The 19,148-nt window shown below is 37.6% G+C and overlaps 1 protein-coding gene and 1 non-coding gene across 5 annotated transcripts in view; both read left to right on the top strand.

Annotated features, from left to right (window-relative positions):
* The window catches only part of BEGAIN (brain enriched guanylate kinase associated), a 169,165-nt gene that overhangs the window by 136,402 nt on the left and 13,615 nt on the right, over positions 1-19,148 (top strand). For all 4 annotated transcript variants that reach the window (XM_087952174.1, XM_087952173.1, XM_087952175.1 and 1 more), the window contains one exon: positions 18,726-18,833. In XM_087952174.1, the coding sequence (XP_087808300.1) occupies positions 18,726-18,833 (108 nt within the window). The remainder of the gene's footprint in view (positions 1-18,725; positions 18,834-19,148) is intronic.
* LOC113420368 (U6 spliceosomal RNA) lies at positions 637-743 on the top strand. The gene has a single exon (XR_003372035.1). It is a non-coding gene; the product is annotated as a U6 spliceosomal RNA (small nuclear RNA).

The raw sequence follows: 19,148 nt of genomic DNA, 5'->3' as shown, positions 1-19,148 counted from the left end.
CACAGTAACAGTGAACGCCAAGGCCTGTGTCCGCCTGGGCAGGAAGCTGTTGAGGGCCAATGATTGCAGGATCACCCAATTGCAATACAGGTCCTGAAAGGTGTTCTCTATTTGGCCTCACAATTTGATTCCATATTCGGTCATCTAATTATGAGTTTGGTAACAGCACAACAATTTATGTTAGTAGCTGTGCACAGATATAACAAAAATATTATCAATAATAACAATATTAATGATATCAATATTATTATGAATAATAACATAATAACAAATTGAATTTACCAAAAAAAAGGGGGGGAGAGCAAATATCAAGAGGATTCCCTGCCTCTGTTTACATCAGTCCTCTGAACCAGTCAACAGTCCATTAATATCTCATACACATATAGATATAGATATCTCACCTTGTGGGCTTTAGGTCAGAATCTTCAAGGGCAACCAAAAATACCCCCAGAGGACAATAAACCAACTCAAAGTAGGTCAAAACGTCCTAGAGAGACCTCTAAGGCAACAAAGGATGCCAAGAGACACCAAAATGCGTTAGATGAGCATATCTTAAATTTTTTTAAAAAAATGCACGAGGGAGGTTGAACAGAAGTCTCAGTCCTCTTCCCCAGCCAGGCTGGTCCCAGTTCCAGAGTGCTTGCTTCAGCAGCACATATACTAAAATTGGAATGATACAGAGAAGATTAGCATGGCCCCTGCACAAGGATGACATGCAAATTTGTGAAGTGTTCCATATTTCACCTTGCCTCCATCCCTGGATCTCTCAACGCCATCCAGAAGAGCCTCAGAGGGACCGGTTCAACCCAGGCCTTCAGCAGTGCTACTTGCCTGACAGACAGTTGTTGGACCACACCAGAATTCCTCCTCCCAGAGGATATCCCTGACAAATTGAAGGCCTGGAGGGACATGGCAACCTGAAGAGGCATTGCAGCCGGGGTACAGTAGAAGTTGATGGCTAGGCAGCATCCACAATCTGACCTTGATTCTCACTCGATTTAGTTACTATGCAGAATAGACCTTCATTACCAGCAGGTACCTCCTTCAGGGGATTATTATATAATCCAGTTACACATTCACAGGATGAGGGAGAACTAGAGACCAGATGAAACAGGCTGAGGAAGGGTCTACTCACAACTGTGACCAAAATCTGTCAGAGGCAGATCACCTAAAAAAGGAGGGGTATGTCAAACATTGAAGGCATTAAGCCAGACCACCGACCTTCAGGTCTGTTTCATCCTCAGACTTTTTTCAAGTCTCTGTTGTTTAAAAAAAAAACAAAACTACTGCCTGCCTTGATATTCCATTCCCCTCGGCCCAACAATCGTTACTGTAAGGTGGTCAGACAATTTAATCTTCTACCAACCAACAATGTAAAAGGAAGTCATAACTGTTCCACAGAGGTTCTTGGACCTCGTCCAGAAACAAGGGATCTCTTCAGTGGCGTATACCCCTCTTACAGGATATGATAGCAAATTTTTAATTTGGTTTTTTCATTCTGCTAAATTTCTCATCACCACGATAGTAAATAAAACAATAATGGCAATTATCATCCTCCTCTGCAATTCCAACAGAAGCAGAAGAGGCTCTCAAGTCAAAGGATATACAGGGTCGAGTTGTCCCCATGTAGGGCATGTTGATCTGATGTGAGGGCCATAAGAGTGGAGTTGGCCGCATCCCCCCCCCTTCTTTTTACTAGATCGTCTCTCAGGTTGCCCTGCCATCTGAGGGAGATTATCTCAAATTCCAATATCAGGGCACACAAGGACGCCGCAAAACTCTATTAAATTATCTGCTCGAGCCAGGGCATCTCAGGTTACTCCTTGCCTACTGCTATGGCTCAGACATTGGCAAGCAGATATCACACAACTAATGGAAGCTTGCTTCCTCTCCAATATATGGAGATAATTTGGTTGGTGGTGCCCCTGACCTATCTCTGATAGAGACTAAAAGCAGAAAATAAGTTCCTCTCTTTTCATGGACCCCAAAATAATCCTTCCTAGCTTTTTGGAGGGTTCCTTCATTCCCTCTACCAGGGACTTTTTCCCTCCAGACTCCAGGGACCGTCTGGACGTATGAATTACCAACAGTCAGATAGTTTCTGATCTGGAGATAGATACTGAAGGGGAGGGCAGAGCAAAAGAATCTCTTGAGGAACATGAAATAGAGGTCTCCTAGGCACAACATAGTCCTCAGGACTGTGCCCCTATTGGTGGAAGGCTCAAGCCTTTCATGGACAGATGGGATGCCTCTACCTCTGTTTCCTGGGTTAGAGGTATCAGAAGATTAGTCCTGGCTGTAGAATTTCCATCCTCTCCCCAGAACCTTTGCATTACTTGCCGTCTCTGGGGATCCTGTTAAAGGGAGCATGATGGAGACAGCTATTGTTCATTTATTGGAGATCCAGGCAACCGACCTGTGGCACCAGATCAGCAGGGGCAATTTTAGTTTTAAAATGACTTAATCAATCCATAGTTCATAGGAGGCTTAAGATGAATATACTAAATTCCATACTTCTGAGCTTCAGAAGGGGCAATTTTCTACCCTCCATTGACTTAATGGAGGCCCATCCCCACATTCCAATTAGATCCTCACATAGCAAAACTCTTCGTTTTTGTTATAATACTCAACGTTTTGAATATATTGCACTGTCCTTTGGGTTGTCATCTGCCCAAGGTTCTTATGAAGGTTCTGATGGCTCTGGCTGTTCATCTCAGGGGAACACCTGTTAGACGGCAGTGTTATTTATATGACATTTCATTATTATCTTGTTCATATAAACAGGCAAAGGGGAGGCCTTAGCATCGGTCATCACTAGGAGAGACTTGCGGTCCATCTCTCATCACCCACGCATATGCCATTTTCTTGCACGGGGCTACAATCTTACGGCCTCCTGTAGTGCATTGATATCACACGTGGGACCTCAACAAGGTCCTTACCACACTCAAGAAAACTCCCTTTGAGCCCATGTAGACCATGCGTCTCCATTCCTAACGTACAAGGTGGTTCTTTTGGTTGCCATTACATCGGCCAGTTACATCTTGGATCTAGTAGCCTCCTACAGACAGGAGCTCTGTATTTTTCACACAGACAAAGTGGTCCTTAGTCCAGATCCATCTTTCACCCATAGATAAATTTGGGTTTCCACAGACCATAGGAACTGATACTCCCGTACATTTGTCTGAAACTGACATAAAATCTGGCACGACAATGCCACAATCTAGATGTAAGGCGAGCTTTCTGCATATATTTCAAACGCATGATGTGTGTTAGGAAACAAAAGTTCTCTTCATTTCTTTTCAACCACCCACCATTGGGTGCAAGACCCCTTCCTCAATGACCAGTAAGTGGCTGAGAGCACAATTCCCAAGTCCAATGAGACACAATCTCTTCCTGTACCCAGGGGCATCACTGCTCATTCGACCTGGAGCACTGCGATGTTGACAACATGGGCCACAAGCGCCAATAGAGAAAATTTACAAGGCGACAACATGGGCCTCACCATCGCCTTTTATTTAGAAACTATTAGAATGATGTCTTCGCCTCTACGGAGGCTGCCTTTGACAGGAGAGTGTTACAAAGGGTCCATAGGGACCAAGAAAAAGGGGAATCCGAACCAGACAGAAGCCCTCCCGTAGGACACGCCAAGCTTTGGTATGTCCCAAACAATGGATGCTCTGAACAGCTCATCTGGAGAAGGGGCGTTGGTACTTACCTGACACGCCCTTTCTCTGTGAGCTGTGAAGAGCATCCATCCCCACCCTTATTCGTCTGGTGGGATGCTATTCTGGCCAAGTATTAGAAAGGGTGAAGAAGAAGAAATATTTCATCACTTCGACTTCGCCAAAACTGGGGACTCTAGGGAGGAGTCCTGTGGAGGAAGAGGAGCGTCCTCTCAATTAAAGCCCAGCCTATCAAACGAGCAACAGAAGCATCATCCCAAACAATGGATGCTCTTCACAGCTCACAGAGAAAGGGTGTGTCAGGTAAGTACCAATGCCCCTTTCAGATGTGTAAGATTTTGTTACTATAATCTTACATGCGGTAGAATTAGCTGATTATTGGGCCATGTTTCTGCTTCACAAAGTTAACATCAATCTTGCAGTGTGAAGGTATATTTCTTCCCCTCATCCTAGCTAGGGTGGGTCCTTCTGAGCCTCTTGCCCTATCCCCATTTCTACTTCAGGCTGTTACCTTTTATCTTTTATCAATTGCCTTTTATCTGAAGATAGCTGCTTTTCTTTGCTCTGTCTCCCAAGGTCATGACCCCCTACAAGTTCTCTAGATTCTCTGCTCATCATCCTGGGGTCTGTTCAGTATGACCTTGTTGAGTGGAAATCTACCAGGAGCAAAGCCTTTTCAAGTGATGGGAGCTTTGCAAAATCTCCATCTTAGAGAGACGTAGCTACCATGGAAACTGTATGTCTTGAGATTGTTTCAGAAGATAAGCCTTTATTGACATTAAATATTTACTTCTAACATTCTGGGAATTGCGTGTTTTATATTTTTTTTTTAAAATTCTTTTAAGTTTATTTATTACTTTGCTCTATATGCTGTCATATAGTTCCCCTTTTTTGGCTGGACATATTTTTCTTCTGAAATGATAAACACAGAACTATTTAAGGGTTTCAGTGTTAAACGTATAATGAGTTCTCACTACAGAAATTCAGCTTTTTCCTTACTCAGTGGCATCTAATTAAGACCAGGGAGATTGTTAATTGGATTTTCTGTGAGGAAAGCAATTCACTGAAAATATCTAAAAGAATGTTGTGCATTTTATTTTTATTTTTCAATATCAACACCATGGCAAAACTGGTATTGTTGGATGAATAGGTAATTATTATAATATGTGAGAAACACAGAGAAACTAAAACAGTGACATAAAAAACCTAGGAAAACAAATAAAATATTACTTTAGTTCTAATTGCAATCTGTTTCATTAAAAAATCCATACCAGCCATACTCAGCTTGAACCATTGTGTATGATGCACAATGTGCCCTGGTGCCAGAGTGGTTAAAGTGCAGTATTGCAGGCAAACTCTCCCCACAGTCTGGAGTTCGATCCTGATGGGGCTCAAAGTTGACTGAGGATTCCATCCTTCAGAGGTCAGTAAAATGAGAATCCAAATTATTGGGCAAAATATACAAATAATGGTATATAATAGTATATATGGACGGTATATACCCCTAAATGCTATTGCCATTGTACTACCTTATGTTAGGAAGTACCCAGAAAAACATACGCATCCATCCCAAATTCATACAGGGGATAGAAGAGCAAGTCACATATCAAGACATGTAGGAAGCAGAGTCCATATAATAGCCACACAGCAGCATAACATAATACATCTTTATAGGAGGCAGTCACTGATAGGTTATTCCAGCATCTTACTGTGTCCAGTCAGGTTTTAAATTCAGATTCTTTCGGCTTCCATTCAAACATAACTGATATCAGTTAAGAAGGTTTTATTTTAGAAAGCCTCAACCTATTCTCAGGGGCTGATGTTCTCAGGGACTCAGTTGTCTTAGCCCACATGAAGCCTGACTCCTGGATCCTGGAATTTGGATTGACAAGGTCGTGTTATATCCCTTGGGTAGCTTCTCAGAATTTAAAGCAAATGATTCTTGTATAGCATTTATTCTTTGCCCTCAGGTAGAGAAGACATGTCTCGTTGACCATAAAGTCATATAAAAAGCTTAATGGTTCATTGATGAAATTCCTGCATGGCAGAGCCTCTAGAAAGTGCTCCTCTGATGATCTAAGATTATAAAATGGATTATGCAAGAATAGGCAGTTTTGAAGAGCCAGTTTGGGGTAGAGATTAAGGCATAGGAATAGAATAGAATAGAATAGAATAGAATAGAATAGAATAGAATAGAATAGAATAGAATAGAATAGAATAGAATAGAATAGAATACTTTATTGGCCAAGTGTGATTGGACACACAAGGAATTTGTCTTGGTGTAAATACTCTCAGTATACATAAAAGAAAAGGTACATTCTTTAAGAATCAAGAATCATAACGTACAACACTTAATGATAGTCATAAGGTACAATCAGCAATCAAATCGTACTAGGAAACAGTCAGTATAAATCGTAAGGATACAAGCGACAAAGTTACAGTCCTACAATCACAAATGGGAGGGGATAGGGGATAAGGAGTGATGAGACTAACAGTAATAGTAGTGCAGACTTTGTAATAGTTTAACAGTGTTGAAGGAATTATTTGTTTAGCAGAGTGATGGCTTTCGGGGGAAAAACTGTCCTTGTGTCTAGTTGTTCTGTGTGCAGTGCTCTATAGCGTCGTTTTGAGGGAAGGAGTTGAAACAGTTTATGTCTGGGATGTGAGGGGTCTGTAAATATTTTCACAGCCCTCTTTTTGACTTGTGCAGTATACAGGTGAATGGGGGTGATTGAAGGCAGGTGAGTATTAATTGTTTTTTCTGCAGTCCTAATTACCCTTTGAAGTCTGTGTCTGTCCTGTTGGGTTGCAGAACTTAACCAGACAGTTATAGAGGTGCAGATGATAGACTCAATAATTCCTCTGTAGAACTGTATCAGCCTTGGGCAGTTTGAGCTTTCTGAGTTGGCGCAGAAACAACATTCTTTGTTGTGCTTTTTTGATGATGTTTTTGATGTTAGGTGTCCATTTTAGGTCTTGTGATATGATAGAACAGAAAAATTTGAAGGTCTCTACTGTTGATACTGTGTTGTCTAGTATTGTAAGAGGTGGTAGTATGGGAGGGTTTCTTCTAAAGTCTACCACCATTTATACGGTTTTGAGTGTGTTCAGTTCCAGATTAGGAACTGGGAGATTGCCTTGGGCAATCTCTACAGATGGCCTTGGGTCAGTCACTCTCTCTCAGTCCTAGGAAGGAGGCAGTGGCAAACCATTTCCAAAAACCTTTGCCAAGGCAGTGACTAGCCTAGGAAGTTGCCGGTGAAGCTACTTCAACATGTAGATAATGTTGGAAAGCCAAAAGGAACTGCTGATCATTCCTATGCCCTCATTCTGAGGCAGCTGAAATTCTGAATTGCCTTCATCGTCCACTTCTGAGTTGCCTTCACGGTATATCAAATTAAACTCAGGAATAAACGTGTCTCAGCATGCGTCCCTATAACTTTCTTGCAAATAAGGATGTAACTACTTGAATTAATAACTGCAGCTGGTAAGAAGCCCATCATGTCAGTGATGTTATTAGCTATCAAGCATCACTATTGGGTCCAGTAGTGCAAACCTCATCTTTAAGGGAAAGTGCAAAGATAAATCTCCAAAATCATGATGATGTTACCTAGTTTGAGTACTGAAATGTCTGCAAGAAAACAACCAAGCTCAGAGAGAACCAAGTACCCCTCATTTCAACCCTGAAGTACAAATATTCTCTTTTATTAATACTGAATTAGTTCCAGGCCCGACACATTTAGAAGTTGTAGACAAATTGGGGTGGGCAAAAAGGAGTAAAGTGAAGCTGTGTAGGCATTCTTGTGACTGAAAAAAAATTAGGTATACTAAAAATTAGGTATACTTACTCACTTCTTGATGAGGAGACCTGGTAATTCCTGAAAGACTTAGGCATGAGTGGCATTCGAAAAAATTTCTACTAGGAAAAAACATTTCATCATGGAAGCAATTTGGAATGGTTGATTGGGGCCTTTTTTACTGAAGATCTTCAAGCAGGGACAAGATAGCCATCAACTGAGAACAACCTTGCTCTGTATGTCCTGCACTTTAGTAGGGATTATACCAGCAAGACCACCAAGCCCCTTCCAAATTGATGATTCTCTGGTTTTCATATATTGAATCCAAGAGGAAAATACTTGTATATCGGGCCATGTTTTTTGAATAGGACTATCAAAGGGCAGCCAGCTTGTTGTATTTAGTGTTATTGTCCCTTTTTATCATTCTGGTTCCAGGAAAGTGCAAAATCTCTTCAACAGTCTCCTGGGGAAATCCATGTCAAATTACCTTTAGAATTCTTCTGATGGAATAACTCTCTGTGAGTCTTTGATTCCCACATTAAAAGTAATGTCAGAGTTTTCCTGCGGCTTAGAAATATTAAAGTTATCAGAAGATAAAACTGTTTTAAAAATCAAAAGAAAAAGAAATGGATATACTGTAATAATGATTTAGTGTGGGACCTGTGCACCGTATTTTTTTAAATGGGCTTTCTTATGCTGAAAAAATACTACATTTTGGTGATATCTGTCAGTCACCTAAGAACAGTATTTGCAAAGACAGATACTAATTAGCTAGAAGCTGCAACTGACCTTTCCTTTTCTTATTGCAAGAGTGAATATGATCTGGGGGGGTTTCTGTCTCAAGAAATAATATTTGGCTTGAAAGGTTGTCATTTTGGAGTATCTGACTGATGATCATGCTGTGATTAACAGCATTGGAACCTGCTTGTTACTTAGCCAGATCATTGACCCATTGAACACATTGTCTGTACAGAATCACATAGTTGGAAGTGCTTTGGAAGTCATCTGATCAAACCCTCTGCTAAATGCAGGTCTGCAGTGCAGGATGTGGCCAACATCATACCTGACAAATAAATATCCAGCCTCTGCTTAACTGTCCTGCAATGGAAAACCCATCACCTCCACAGGTAATTTGTTCCATTACCAAATAGCTCTTACTGCTAGGAAGTTTCTCCTAAGGTGTAATCAAAATCTTCCCAACAATTTTAGTCATCAAGAAGGAGAGCCCATCACAGGTGTAGACTCAGGAGTAATCTGACAGCTCAATCAGCATTTGGAAAAAGAAGGATGGCATCTTGTCTCTGGCCAGCCTGGCATACATTCTTCTTCAACAATTAGAACCAGTCAACTGCATTATTAAGTCATGCTCAGATTGGCTGTGAAAGATTGTTGTGCAATGAATAGGTTGCTATAGTATCTGTATAGTCCAGTGTAACCATCGGATCATGGACTTTAGAGCAAGGGCAGAAACATGTGGCTCACCAGATCTTATTGATCTTTTATCCTTCACCTATTTGGGACTGCTAGTACATGCCGTTCTCTAATTTCTGGAAGGCCACTGCTCTGTTTTCCCTACTTCCGAGATGCATGCTCTTGAAGACATTCATGTTGTCAGAGGATGCTGATGGGAGGCTAGGAATATATTTGATGGAGGTAAAAGTAAATTAAAGGAATTGTGGGATGCATGTAAAGCTTTAAAATCAAGGCTGATTTTTAAACTGGAAAATCAACACCCTTGCCTTTGTTTTTACTTTGCTGTTAATGGCATTCCTGTGAACCTTCAGATTTCTATTAATCCATTACTATTAAAGCTGTGATTGCTAAAAGCTACAAAATGCTCTTGCAATAGCAAAACAGCCTTGAAGCATATATAGCATTCTCCATTTGGTCTAACTGAAAATAGAACTATTTCTATAGAATTACAAGTACCAAAATAACCACCATTTACTGAAGAAGTTATTTTAGTTACCATAGTCAAATAGACTACAAAAGATTGGAGAAGGAGCTCAAAGGATTCATATGTAGAAGGACTGCTGCTTTTGATGTATGTATAGGAGGATTAATTTGTAAGTTATATTGTGCTTGATCTTGCATTGGGGGACTTTATAATTCCCCAGTTATGGTATAGAAATCCCATTTATTCCAGTAAGCAATTCCTTTTAAGCAATCATGCATAAATTTGGACTGCAAATAATTTTAAGTGTCACAGTGAATTAATAATATATTAAGAAATAATCACTACCATTCAAAATATAAACTTTCAATAAAATATTTTAGGACTGTACCATTTCAGCATGCCAATAGGGAATAGTTCAATGAATGTTCCTCAATTATCTAGCATTCTACGCACAGGGAGAGTATTTTTAATGAGAAAAATGTTAAAGGAACATGTAATTTCATATTTTTCCATTTTGGAAAGATACAGACCTACATTTGATTTGCTTTTTCCTGAAAATGCCAAAGAGCTTTAAGTAAAGAACTATTTACTAAAGGACTATAAAGCCTTAGTAAGACCACACCTAGAGTACTGCATCCAGTTTTGGTCACCACATTATAAGAAAGATGTTGAGACTCTAGAAAAAAGTACAGAGAAGAACAACTAGGATGATTAGGGGACTGGAGACTAAGGCATATGAAGAACGGTTACAGGAACTGGGCTTGACTAGTCTAGTGAAGAGAAGGACCGGGGAGACATGATAGCATTTTTCCAATATTTGAGGGGCTGCCACAGAGAGGAAGGGGTCAATCTATTTTCTAAAGCACCTGTAGGCCAGACAAGGAATAATGGAAATTGAACAAGGAGAGATTTAACCTGGAAATAAAGATAAACTTTCTGACAGTGAGAACAATGGAACAACTTGCCCTCGGAAGTTTGGGAGCGCCATCCCTTGAGACCTTCAAGAAGAGATTGGACTGCCATTTGTCAGAAATGGTGTAGGGTCTCCTGCTTGGGTGGGGGGGTTGGACTAGATGACCTATAAGATCCCTTCCAACTCTGATTATCTGTTATCTGTTAACGATGCTGATTCAAAGTTCTAATAATATTTATATTCCTCTTTACACAGTATGTCAAAACCTTATGAAAGATGCCATGTATCCTGGGTTATTGGTTGTTTCAGCTTTATCTTTGGGATTAGTTCCACCCTGAAATATCCAAAAATTATTAGCCGCATAACAATTCTACTTTGCTTCTACTTTGGACTGATCTCAGAAATTAAAGTTGGGCCTAGGTAATATTGGATAGGACCATCATGAAATTCCAGAAGATAAGAGGGACGCATCACTTCATGGTGTTACCAAGCTAATAGTGTCAAAGTAGTCACAGAAGTTTTACTTAATTTAAGACTCTGTGAAGTTTTGCTTCAAAGATTTCATTTGGAGGTGCTATGATCAAATCATTCCTTCAAAACAAATCAGATACCCTTGAATGGGTTTGGTAATTTGATGTATCCCATACTTATTTTTCAATTCAATCTGATATTTCAAAAGTGGTTCAGTTGACCTAACGTCTTTAAAAAAATGGATTAATTGAATCAGAACTTGAGTGATTCACTCACTACAGATAGTCCTTGACTTACAACAGTTTATTTAGTGACCATTCAAAGTTACAATGGCACTGAAAGAAGTGACCGTTTTTCACATTTATGAACTTTGAAGTATCCCCATGGTCATGTCGTCAAAATTCAGACACTTGGCAAATGGTTCATACTTACGGCCGTTGCTGTGTCCCAAGGTCAGGTGGTCATCTTTTGCAACCTTCCGACAAGCAAAGTCAATGGGGAAGCCAGATTCACTTAACAACCGGGTTACTAACTTATCAACTGCAGTTATTCACTTTAACAACTGTGGGAAGGAAGGTTGTAAAATGGGGCAAAACTCACTTAACAAATGTCTCACTTAACAACAGAAATGTTAGGCTCAATTGTGGTCATATGTCGAGGACTACCAGTACTAATAGCTACTTTCCTCTCCTGGTTTAAGAGCAGTGGAACATCTGTATTTTCATATTATACATATTTTGGGTACAAATTTAGGAATATGACCATTCCTAATCATGTTCCTCACTTTTCATATAACAGACATGTGCAACTTGGGAGTCCTGAGTCCGTTTTTAAATCAGAATAGAATAGAATAAGAATAAGAATAAGAATAAGAATAAGAATAAGAATAAGAATTAGAATAGAATAGAATAGAATAGAATAGAATAGAATAGAATAGAATAGAATAGAATAGAAAAGTAAATTATAGTTATCTCGCAAAGTATCATTGAACAAAATTATAGTCAAATGACTGATTAATAGTGATACTAGGGTATTCAATTTCTTATTGATAATATGAGTTATTATGCAATGTAACTGCAATTGAGACTATGAAATCGATGCACAAAAAAATTGTAAACCAACCGACACACTGTTTGTACATTTATGAAAGAAAGTTGGATGTTTTTATGTTTTTTATGTTTTTGTTTGTCTTTAAAAACCAATAAAAACTTGTTTAAAAAAAATAGAATAGAATAGAATAATAATAGAATAGAATAGAATAGAATAGAATAGTATAGAATAGAATAGAATAGAATAGAATAGAATAGAATAGAATAGAATTCTTTATTGGCCAAGTGTGATTGGACACACAAGGAATTTTCTTGGTGCAAATGCTCTCAGTATACATAAAAGAAAAGATACATTCGTCAAGAATCATAAGGTACAACTTAATAATACTCATGGGGTACAATAAGCAATCTAATCATACTAGGAAACAGTCAATAAAAATAGTTTGGATAAAAGCAACAAAGTTACAGTCATAAGCGCGAGGAGATGGGTGAAAGGAAGGATGGGTTCTCCTTTGATCATCATTGCCTAGATTAATATTAACGATATAAAATAATGGAATGTAGTGTAAAATAAAACAGTGCAAAGCTCTTCAAAGTTTTAAAGGTCACAGTAGAGCTGTTTCCAAAAGAAAGTTGGATTAGAAACGTTTTTTTTTTTTGTTTGAAATATTTCAATTTGCAATCATTCACATATTTTTCATGGGAACTTGCTAATAGATTTAACTAAAAAAAAATAACCTGCACCACATGACTTCTTTCATCTTAACAGCATGAAAAAGATTTAGATGGTTTGAGAACTACAATTATACAAGCCTCATATGGTACATGATATGCCATTTATGATTATTAACACTTATTAGAAGCAAAAGTCTTGAGTAGAAATTTTCCATATCCAGTTCTTGGGTATGTGCCTCTGAGCATGCATCTTGTATTGATACATCAAATTGTACCTGAACTTTTGTACTTTTTCAATCCCCTTTTGGTAACAACAGTGGTCCCAGTGTCAGAGATGACATTTTACATTGCCCTGACTGCAATTGCGGAAAATTGATAGTATAACTGCTTGTTCTTTTGTAGGAGGAAATACGCAAAAAAATGAGCATAATTTTAAAAAAAAAACACGAACTCCTAACCTTCCATGGGGAAAATCATTGGAAGCATTTGCTTCCAACCATAGATATTTTTTTTGGTGCAATTGTTGAAATGGTACAAAATATTGCAGAAATACTTAGTCCGAAAGGAAGCATTTTTTGCAAATCAGCACTAAATATAAATTACCTTGGTTTCTTTAAAAAGGGGGGGGGGGTGAAATTATTCTTCATATTTAAATATAGCATTTGGAAGGAAAAAGCAATGTGAAAGCAGAGATCTACACATATGAAAGAAGTTGGATCAGATAATGTTTTTCTAATCCATATGCTCCAAGGAATATTACTATAAAATATACACATTTCTATAAAATTTACTTAAAGATTAAACGATATATTAATCTTTAAGTAAATTTTATAGAAATGTGTATATTTTATAGTAATATTCAAAAAAGTATATAAGAAACATTGCATGTAGACTGCATAAGAAAAGTGTGTATTATTAAATTTACTCCCCAATTGCATCCCTGAATCCCATTCAAGCAAATACTGTTGTTAAGGTGAAGCCACAAAACCAAGCTACTGTTGTTATTGTTATGGTTATCTGGACATTGCTTTGCATTAATTATCATAATTATTTTCATTTTATGCCTGTTAAAGATACCTGTGGCATCAGTTTCATCAAGCATTTCAAATTAATTTCCAGAGGGTATTAGAGATACTGTTTATTCATGCTGAACTATTATCCTGGGCTTGACCTGAAAGACATACCTATTTCTTTACAGACAAGATAATGTTCTCAGAGAGTTTGCACATGTAATAATTTATTAGTTTCTCTTTCTTTAATGTCTTCCACTGGAATTGCATTACTTGAAATAAGTTAACCAGCTAAATTTGCTGCCATTTCAACTTACATGCTGAATAGTTCAATTGGAAACAGTAGAGACCTGCCCTGAGCTAATAAAAACTGTTTGTTTTTTTTTGCCACCGGTTAAATTTGGGGGTGTATAATTTCCCATTCACACAAAAATAAAGTCTTGAAGTCACTTATGTGTTGCTTCATATAAGCAGTCTATCACATCTGGATTTCTGCAATCTCATTTTACCTTTGCCCTGCATTCCATATACGTATATAAATAAACTCTTCCTACTCAGCTAGTTATGATAAACATTAAAATAAGGAATAGCATAGAAACATTTTCTCAAAGCAAGAAGTCCTTCTTTAAAAAAAGACATAGAATGAAAAAAAATACAGCATTACTGTAAGCCTGTGGTTTTCTCCTCCACTCTTCTCAAAAAGCAGCACCTTTCTTTTACTTCAAGGTACAATAGAGTGGAAGGTAAGGGATCATGAATACCTAAACCAATTAGAAGGAATAAAAGTAAGGATGCTGGATGGATCTTGCCTTTTTATCACCTCCTCATAACAGTTGTCTTTTAAAGATTGTCTCTTACATTGTTTTTTCTTCAAACTTTCCTTCTGGTGTTTTCTTTTATTTTTGCTTGGTTGTTACGCTGTAATGATTTGGGGGTATTATAAAATGCTGTAAGAATTTAGCATTAAAAGACAACATAAAACTTTTATCTCAGAATAATAATATAAATAAGAAATTGCCAGCTAGAAACAGGACTTTGGACCTTCCTGTGCTATCTTATGTAACAGAGAGCAAATGTGGGACAGTGCTTAGCATGTCAGAGAAGATCCAACTCCATGTTTTGTCATGGAGCTTGATGAAAGTGGACAGTCTTATTACTCCTAGGGATGCAATGCAGTGGAGAAGTGTGTTACAGTATTGCAATAAAAAGGAAGTGGAGATCAGTGTATGTTTGAGGAACCCTTTTTTGCAGAGAAGGAAGTTGTTAAAAGGAGTATGTGTGGCGTTGTTTCTTCCTATCTTCCCTTCTTTCTTTCCAGAGGGAAATAAAAGGCTGAAAAAATGAGAGGAAATGATAATAGCAGTAGCATAATTGGGGACTGGGAGAGGAGGAGGAGGAGGATTATTTTGGAAAGAAGCCACTGACTGGACTCCTATATTATATTAAACCATAAGGGGTTGGTTGTTTTAGACCTTAATTTAATATAGAAATAGGGATGCTTGTTCTATGAATAAAGCATAATTTGAAACCATAATTTATTATTAATTGATTGCAATTGTGACATTGCATGATTTGCCAGTAGACATGCATATTTTACTCCTGGTTTAGTTTACATCTTTAAGCACCTGTAAACCTAGATGGAAAAGCAGGTAAAAGGTAAGATAAAACATCCTGAAGCAGAGCAAACCCCCCAAACTCTCTAATTTCCAATGTTGTGATACACATTTTCAGTATTCAGGTTGCATTGAGTGGTATTCCTAGGAACACTTTAAAAACTGTGAAATAAATACCAAAATTATTATATGAGTATTTTGTCTTGATGCAATTTGTGGACATTTTTGTCAGAACCCTCAGGATGCATCTGGTGCTCCCATCTGTTCCTCCAGCTTGTACTGAAAGAAAAATTGCCTTGAGCCACTACCCCAATTGATTGGCAGATAAAATAGTGCAGATGTTCCCATTGAAGAAGTTCTTCTGCCAGCAAATAATTGCACATTGACTCAAATTTAAAGAAAATAAGGCTAGCTATGGGTCCTTTCATCAACTGACCGGAAAGAAGCATAAAATCTTTGCACCTTATGTTTATAGAAGTTATTTCAGTCAGTTTTGATACATGTCTTGTAATGTTTTAATTTAGTAGAGGTTTGGGTAGTCTTTTTAAGGCCTTGGAGTATATTTGGAATACTAAAAACAGATTATATGGTATCTCACAAAATAGTTGTCATGGAAGTTTGTCTCTTCATGTGATGAGTACCATGGTGTATATTGTCAACCACAAAAGAATTGTGTTTACAAGACAATAAGCAAGTAAAGCTACTTCCCACTAGCTCTTCTAGTTCCCCAAGATTCTTTATTTATTTTTAAGATTTATTTTTATTTATTTATTTGATTTGTCAATTGCTTACAAGAGAATAGGTATAAGTATAAACATAGTTATGAATACATGAAGTGGATACATATAAGAAAAATAAAAAGAAACAATAGGACAGGGACGGTAGGCACGTTGGTGCGCTTAGACCTCTTAGGAAAGGGGTGAGGTCAATAGTAGACAGTCTAAGGTTAAAGTTTTTGGGGTTTGGGGAAGAAACCACAGAGTCAGGTAGAGTATTCCAGACATTGACCACTCTGTTGCTGAAGTCGTATTTCCTGCAGTCAAGTTTGGTGCGGTTAACCTTGAGTTTGTATCTATAGTGTTCTCTTCTATTGTTATGGTTGAAGCTGAAGTATTCATTGACAGGTAGGACATTGCAATGTATGATTTTATATACTATACTTAGATCAGACCGAAGGCGGCGTAGTCCTAGGTTGTCTACTCATCTCTAATGATCTAAGTGCTAGAGCCCACTGTAACTACATAGCCAAAAAGGCATTAAGAGTTGTTAACCTAATCTTACGTAGCTTTTTCTCTGGTAATATTACACTACTAACTAAAGCATACAAAACATTTGCTAGACCAATACTCGAATACAGCTTATTAGTTTGGAACCCACATTACATATCTGATATTAACACAGTTGAGAAAGTCCAGAAATATTTCATAAGAAGAGTTCTCCACTCCTCTACTCGTTGTAGAATACCTTATGCCACCAGACTTGAAATTCTAGACCTCGAAAACCTAGAACTACGCCACCTTCGGTCCGATTTACAGGATAGTTTTTTTCTGAAACCAAATTGTTTATTAGAGAGTAGGTTTTTTGTCTCTAAGTGGAGGATAATGGATTGGTTAATAATTGATTCCATGACTTTACAGGTGACACAGCATAAAGAAATTGGTCTGTAATTTTCAACTAGGCTGGGGCCTCTCTTTTTGAAGATGGGGATGACTGTGGCTTGTGACCATAGGTTTGGCAAGGAGCTGGTCCTGAAAGATTTTTCAAAGATTATGCTTAGAGGTTCAGCTATAGCAGTGGATAGCTTTTTAAAGAAGTAGGCACATATTCCATCCGGTCCAATAGATAGAGATGATTTTAGATTGCATAGTGCTTTTTCAACATTGTCTTCTGTAAAATCGATATGTATTAGATCATTGTAGTTGTCTGTGGCTCGACTAGGAAATAGTGGGCATGATTCATTGCTGTTTACAAATACTGAGCCAAAGAATGTGTTAAAGAGGTTGGCTTTAATGGTGTCGTCGTTGCAGTCTTTACCATTAGGTCCTTTCAGGGGTGGGATGGACCTTCTTTCTATCCTGTTTTGTTTTGGGGGAGTATAGTCACAAAGCTTCAACCATAACAATACAAGAGCAAACAATAGATACAAACTCAAGGTTAACTGCACCAAACTTCATTGCAGGAAATACGACTTCAGCAACAGAGTGGTCAATGTCTGGAATACTCTACCTGACTCTGTGGTTTCTTCCCCAAACCCCAAAAACTTTAACCTTAAACTTTCTACTATTGACCTCACCCCTTTCCTAAGAGGTCTGTAGGGGGCGTGCATAAGCATACCAACGTTCCTACCGTCCCTGTCCTATTGTTTCTTTTATTTTTCTTCTGTGTACTCATTTCTTGTATTCATAACTATGTTTATCCTTATACCTATTATCTTGTAAGCGATTGACAAATCAAATAAATAAATAAATAAAGCAAGCAAGCAACAAGCAACTAGGCTGCATTTTTGACTTTCTGAGAAGATTTATTAGGTCTACCTAATTATGGTTCAGAGCATCTTTTTTCCATAAAGATGTTGTTTTGCAGCCTGCTTGCTTCACATTTATTTTTTAGATTGTTAGCCTAGTGAGTCTGGCACCAAAGGAAGTATATCAAAAAATCACACTACTTATTACTGCTTGAATTTTATAGGATTTTTTAAAAGAAAGTTTAAATCAGAGGTTCCCAAACTTTCTCAGTTCATGGCACCCTAAGTGTCTCAGTAATTGTTTCACAGCACCTGTAGACTAAAACTGTGAACTACTGCTGTGTTTTTCTCAAAAACTAAAAATATCCCATGGAGACCTAGAGGCTGCAGTGCAAAGATCAAGAACTGTGGACTTTAAATGATTGTTGAGAGAATATTTGGTATTCTTCAGATATAAACACTTCTGAAAAGTCACTGTCCTAAATGGCAAAACTGAAACCTTAGAAATAAGGAAACAGCTCAGGACACTGAGAAGAATTGGCCAAAACATGATACATCAGTGGTTTTTGAGGAAGGAAGGGAAAATCTACATATTGCTACAAACTTCCATTCATCTGCTGGGATTTCTTCTATCTTTCTTCCACCTGCAACTCCTTATATTATTTCAAAATCTGCTCTAGAGGTTTGTGAGACCTTTAAGGGCCAGATTTTGAGGTCAAGTATGGAAGGTGTATCACATAATTGTGATGGATCTATAAAAGCAAACTTAAACAATTACCCTTAAATTAAATTGTATCTCTGTCTTGCAAACATTGACCATAAGAATATACACATGCTGTCACATTAGAGACTTAAACATGATAGGGTGATACTAAAAAGTTAAAGCACTGTATATTTTTCTGAAGGTCCTATAAATATATTACAGTTCAGTTGTACTTGCCTAACACTGGTACCCCAAAACAGTGACTGGAATCAATTTATATGAAAACTGAATGTTTTGAAGTCTCTTATTATATGATTCTTAGAAAGAAATGTAACAGGAAAAAAGAGAAATATTCGAGAAAAGACCTTTCATACAATTATTCTTTGTCTGGGAAAACAACAGCTTAGTAACTTGTTTTAGAAAATGTTGATTGAACTGTTTTGTACCCAGGCTCAACACTATGAAGAAGAAAAAAGAGCATTAAGCCACGAAATAATAGCCCTCAATAACCATTTGATAGAAGCCAAGGTGACAATCGATAAATTATCAGAAGATAATGTAAGTATTTTCTCTACTACAATATATAGAAAGATAAAGGTAAAAACTACAACATAGGATAGAAATATTACATTGCAAGTAATTTGGGTATTCTTTTGTTATCTTCAGCTATTAATTACAGGTAGTCCTTGTTTAGGGACTACTTCATTTAGCAACCATTTGCAATTACAGCCAATTCTTGAATTTATAACTTTTCAGTCTATAAAGTAAAAGAAAGATGAAGTAAAATAATGCATACAGTTATAGTTTCACTAAAAAATTCCTTAGCTTAATGATCAGGTTTTTGGTCCCAATTGTGGTCACTAAATAAGGACT

The sequence above is a fragment of the Notechis scutatus genome, chromosome 1 (assembly GCF_049901735.1).
Source record: "Notechis scutatus isolate UNSWTSFEM ecotype Mainland chromosome 1, rNotScu1.2, whole genome shotgun sequence".
Classification (NCBI taxonomy): Eukaryota; Metazoa; Chordata; class Lepidosauria; order Squamata; family Elapidae; genus Notechis; species Notechis scutatus.
The sequence above is the reverse complement of the archived record's forward strand: the minus strand, read 5'-3'. Positions and strand labels throughout refer to the sequence as shown.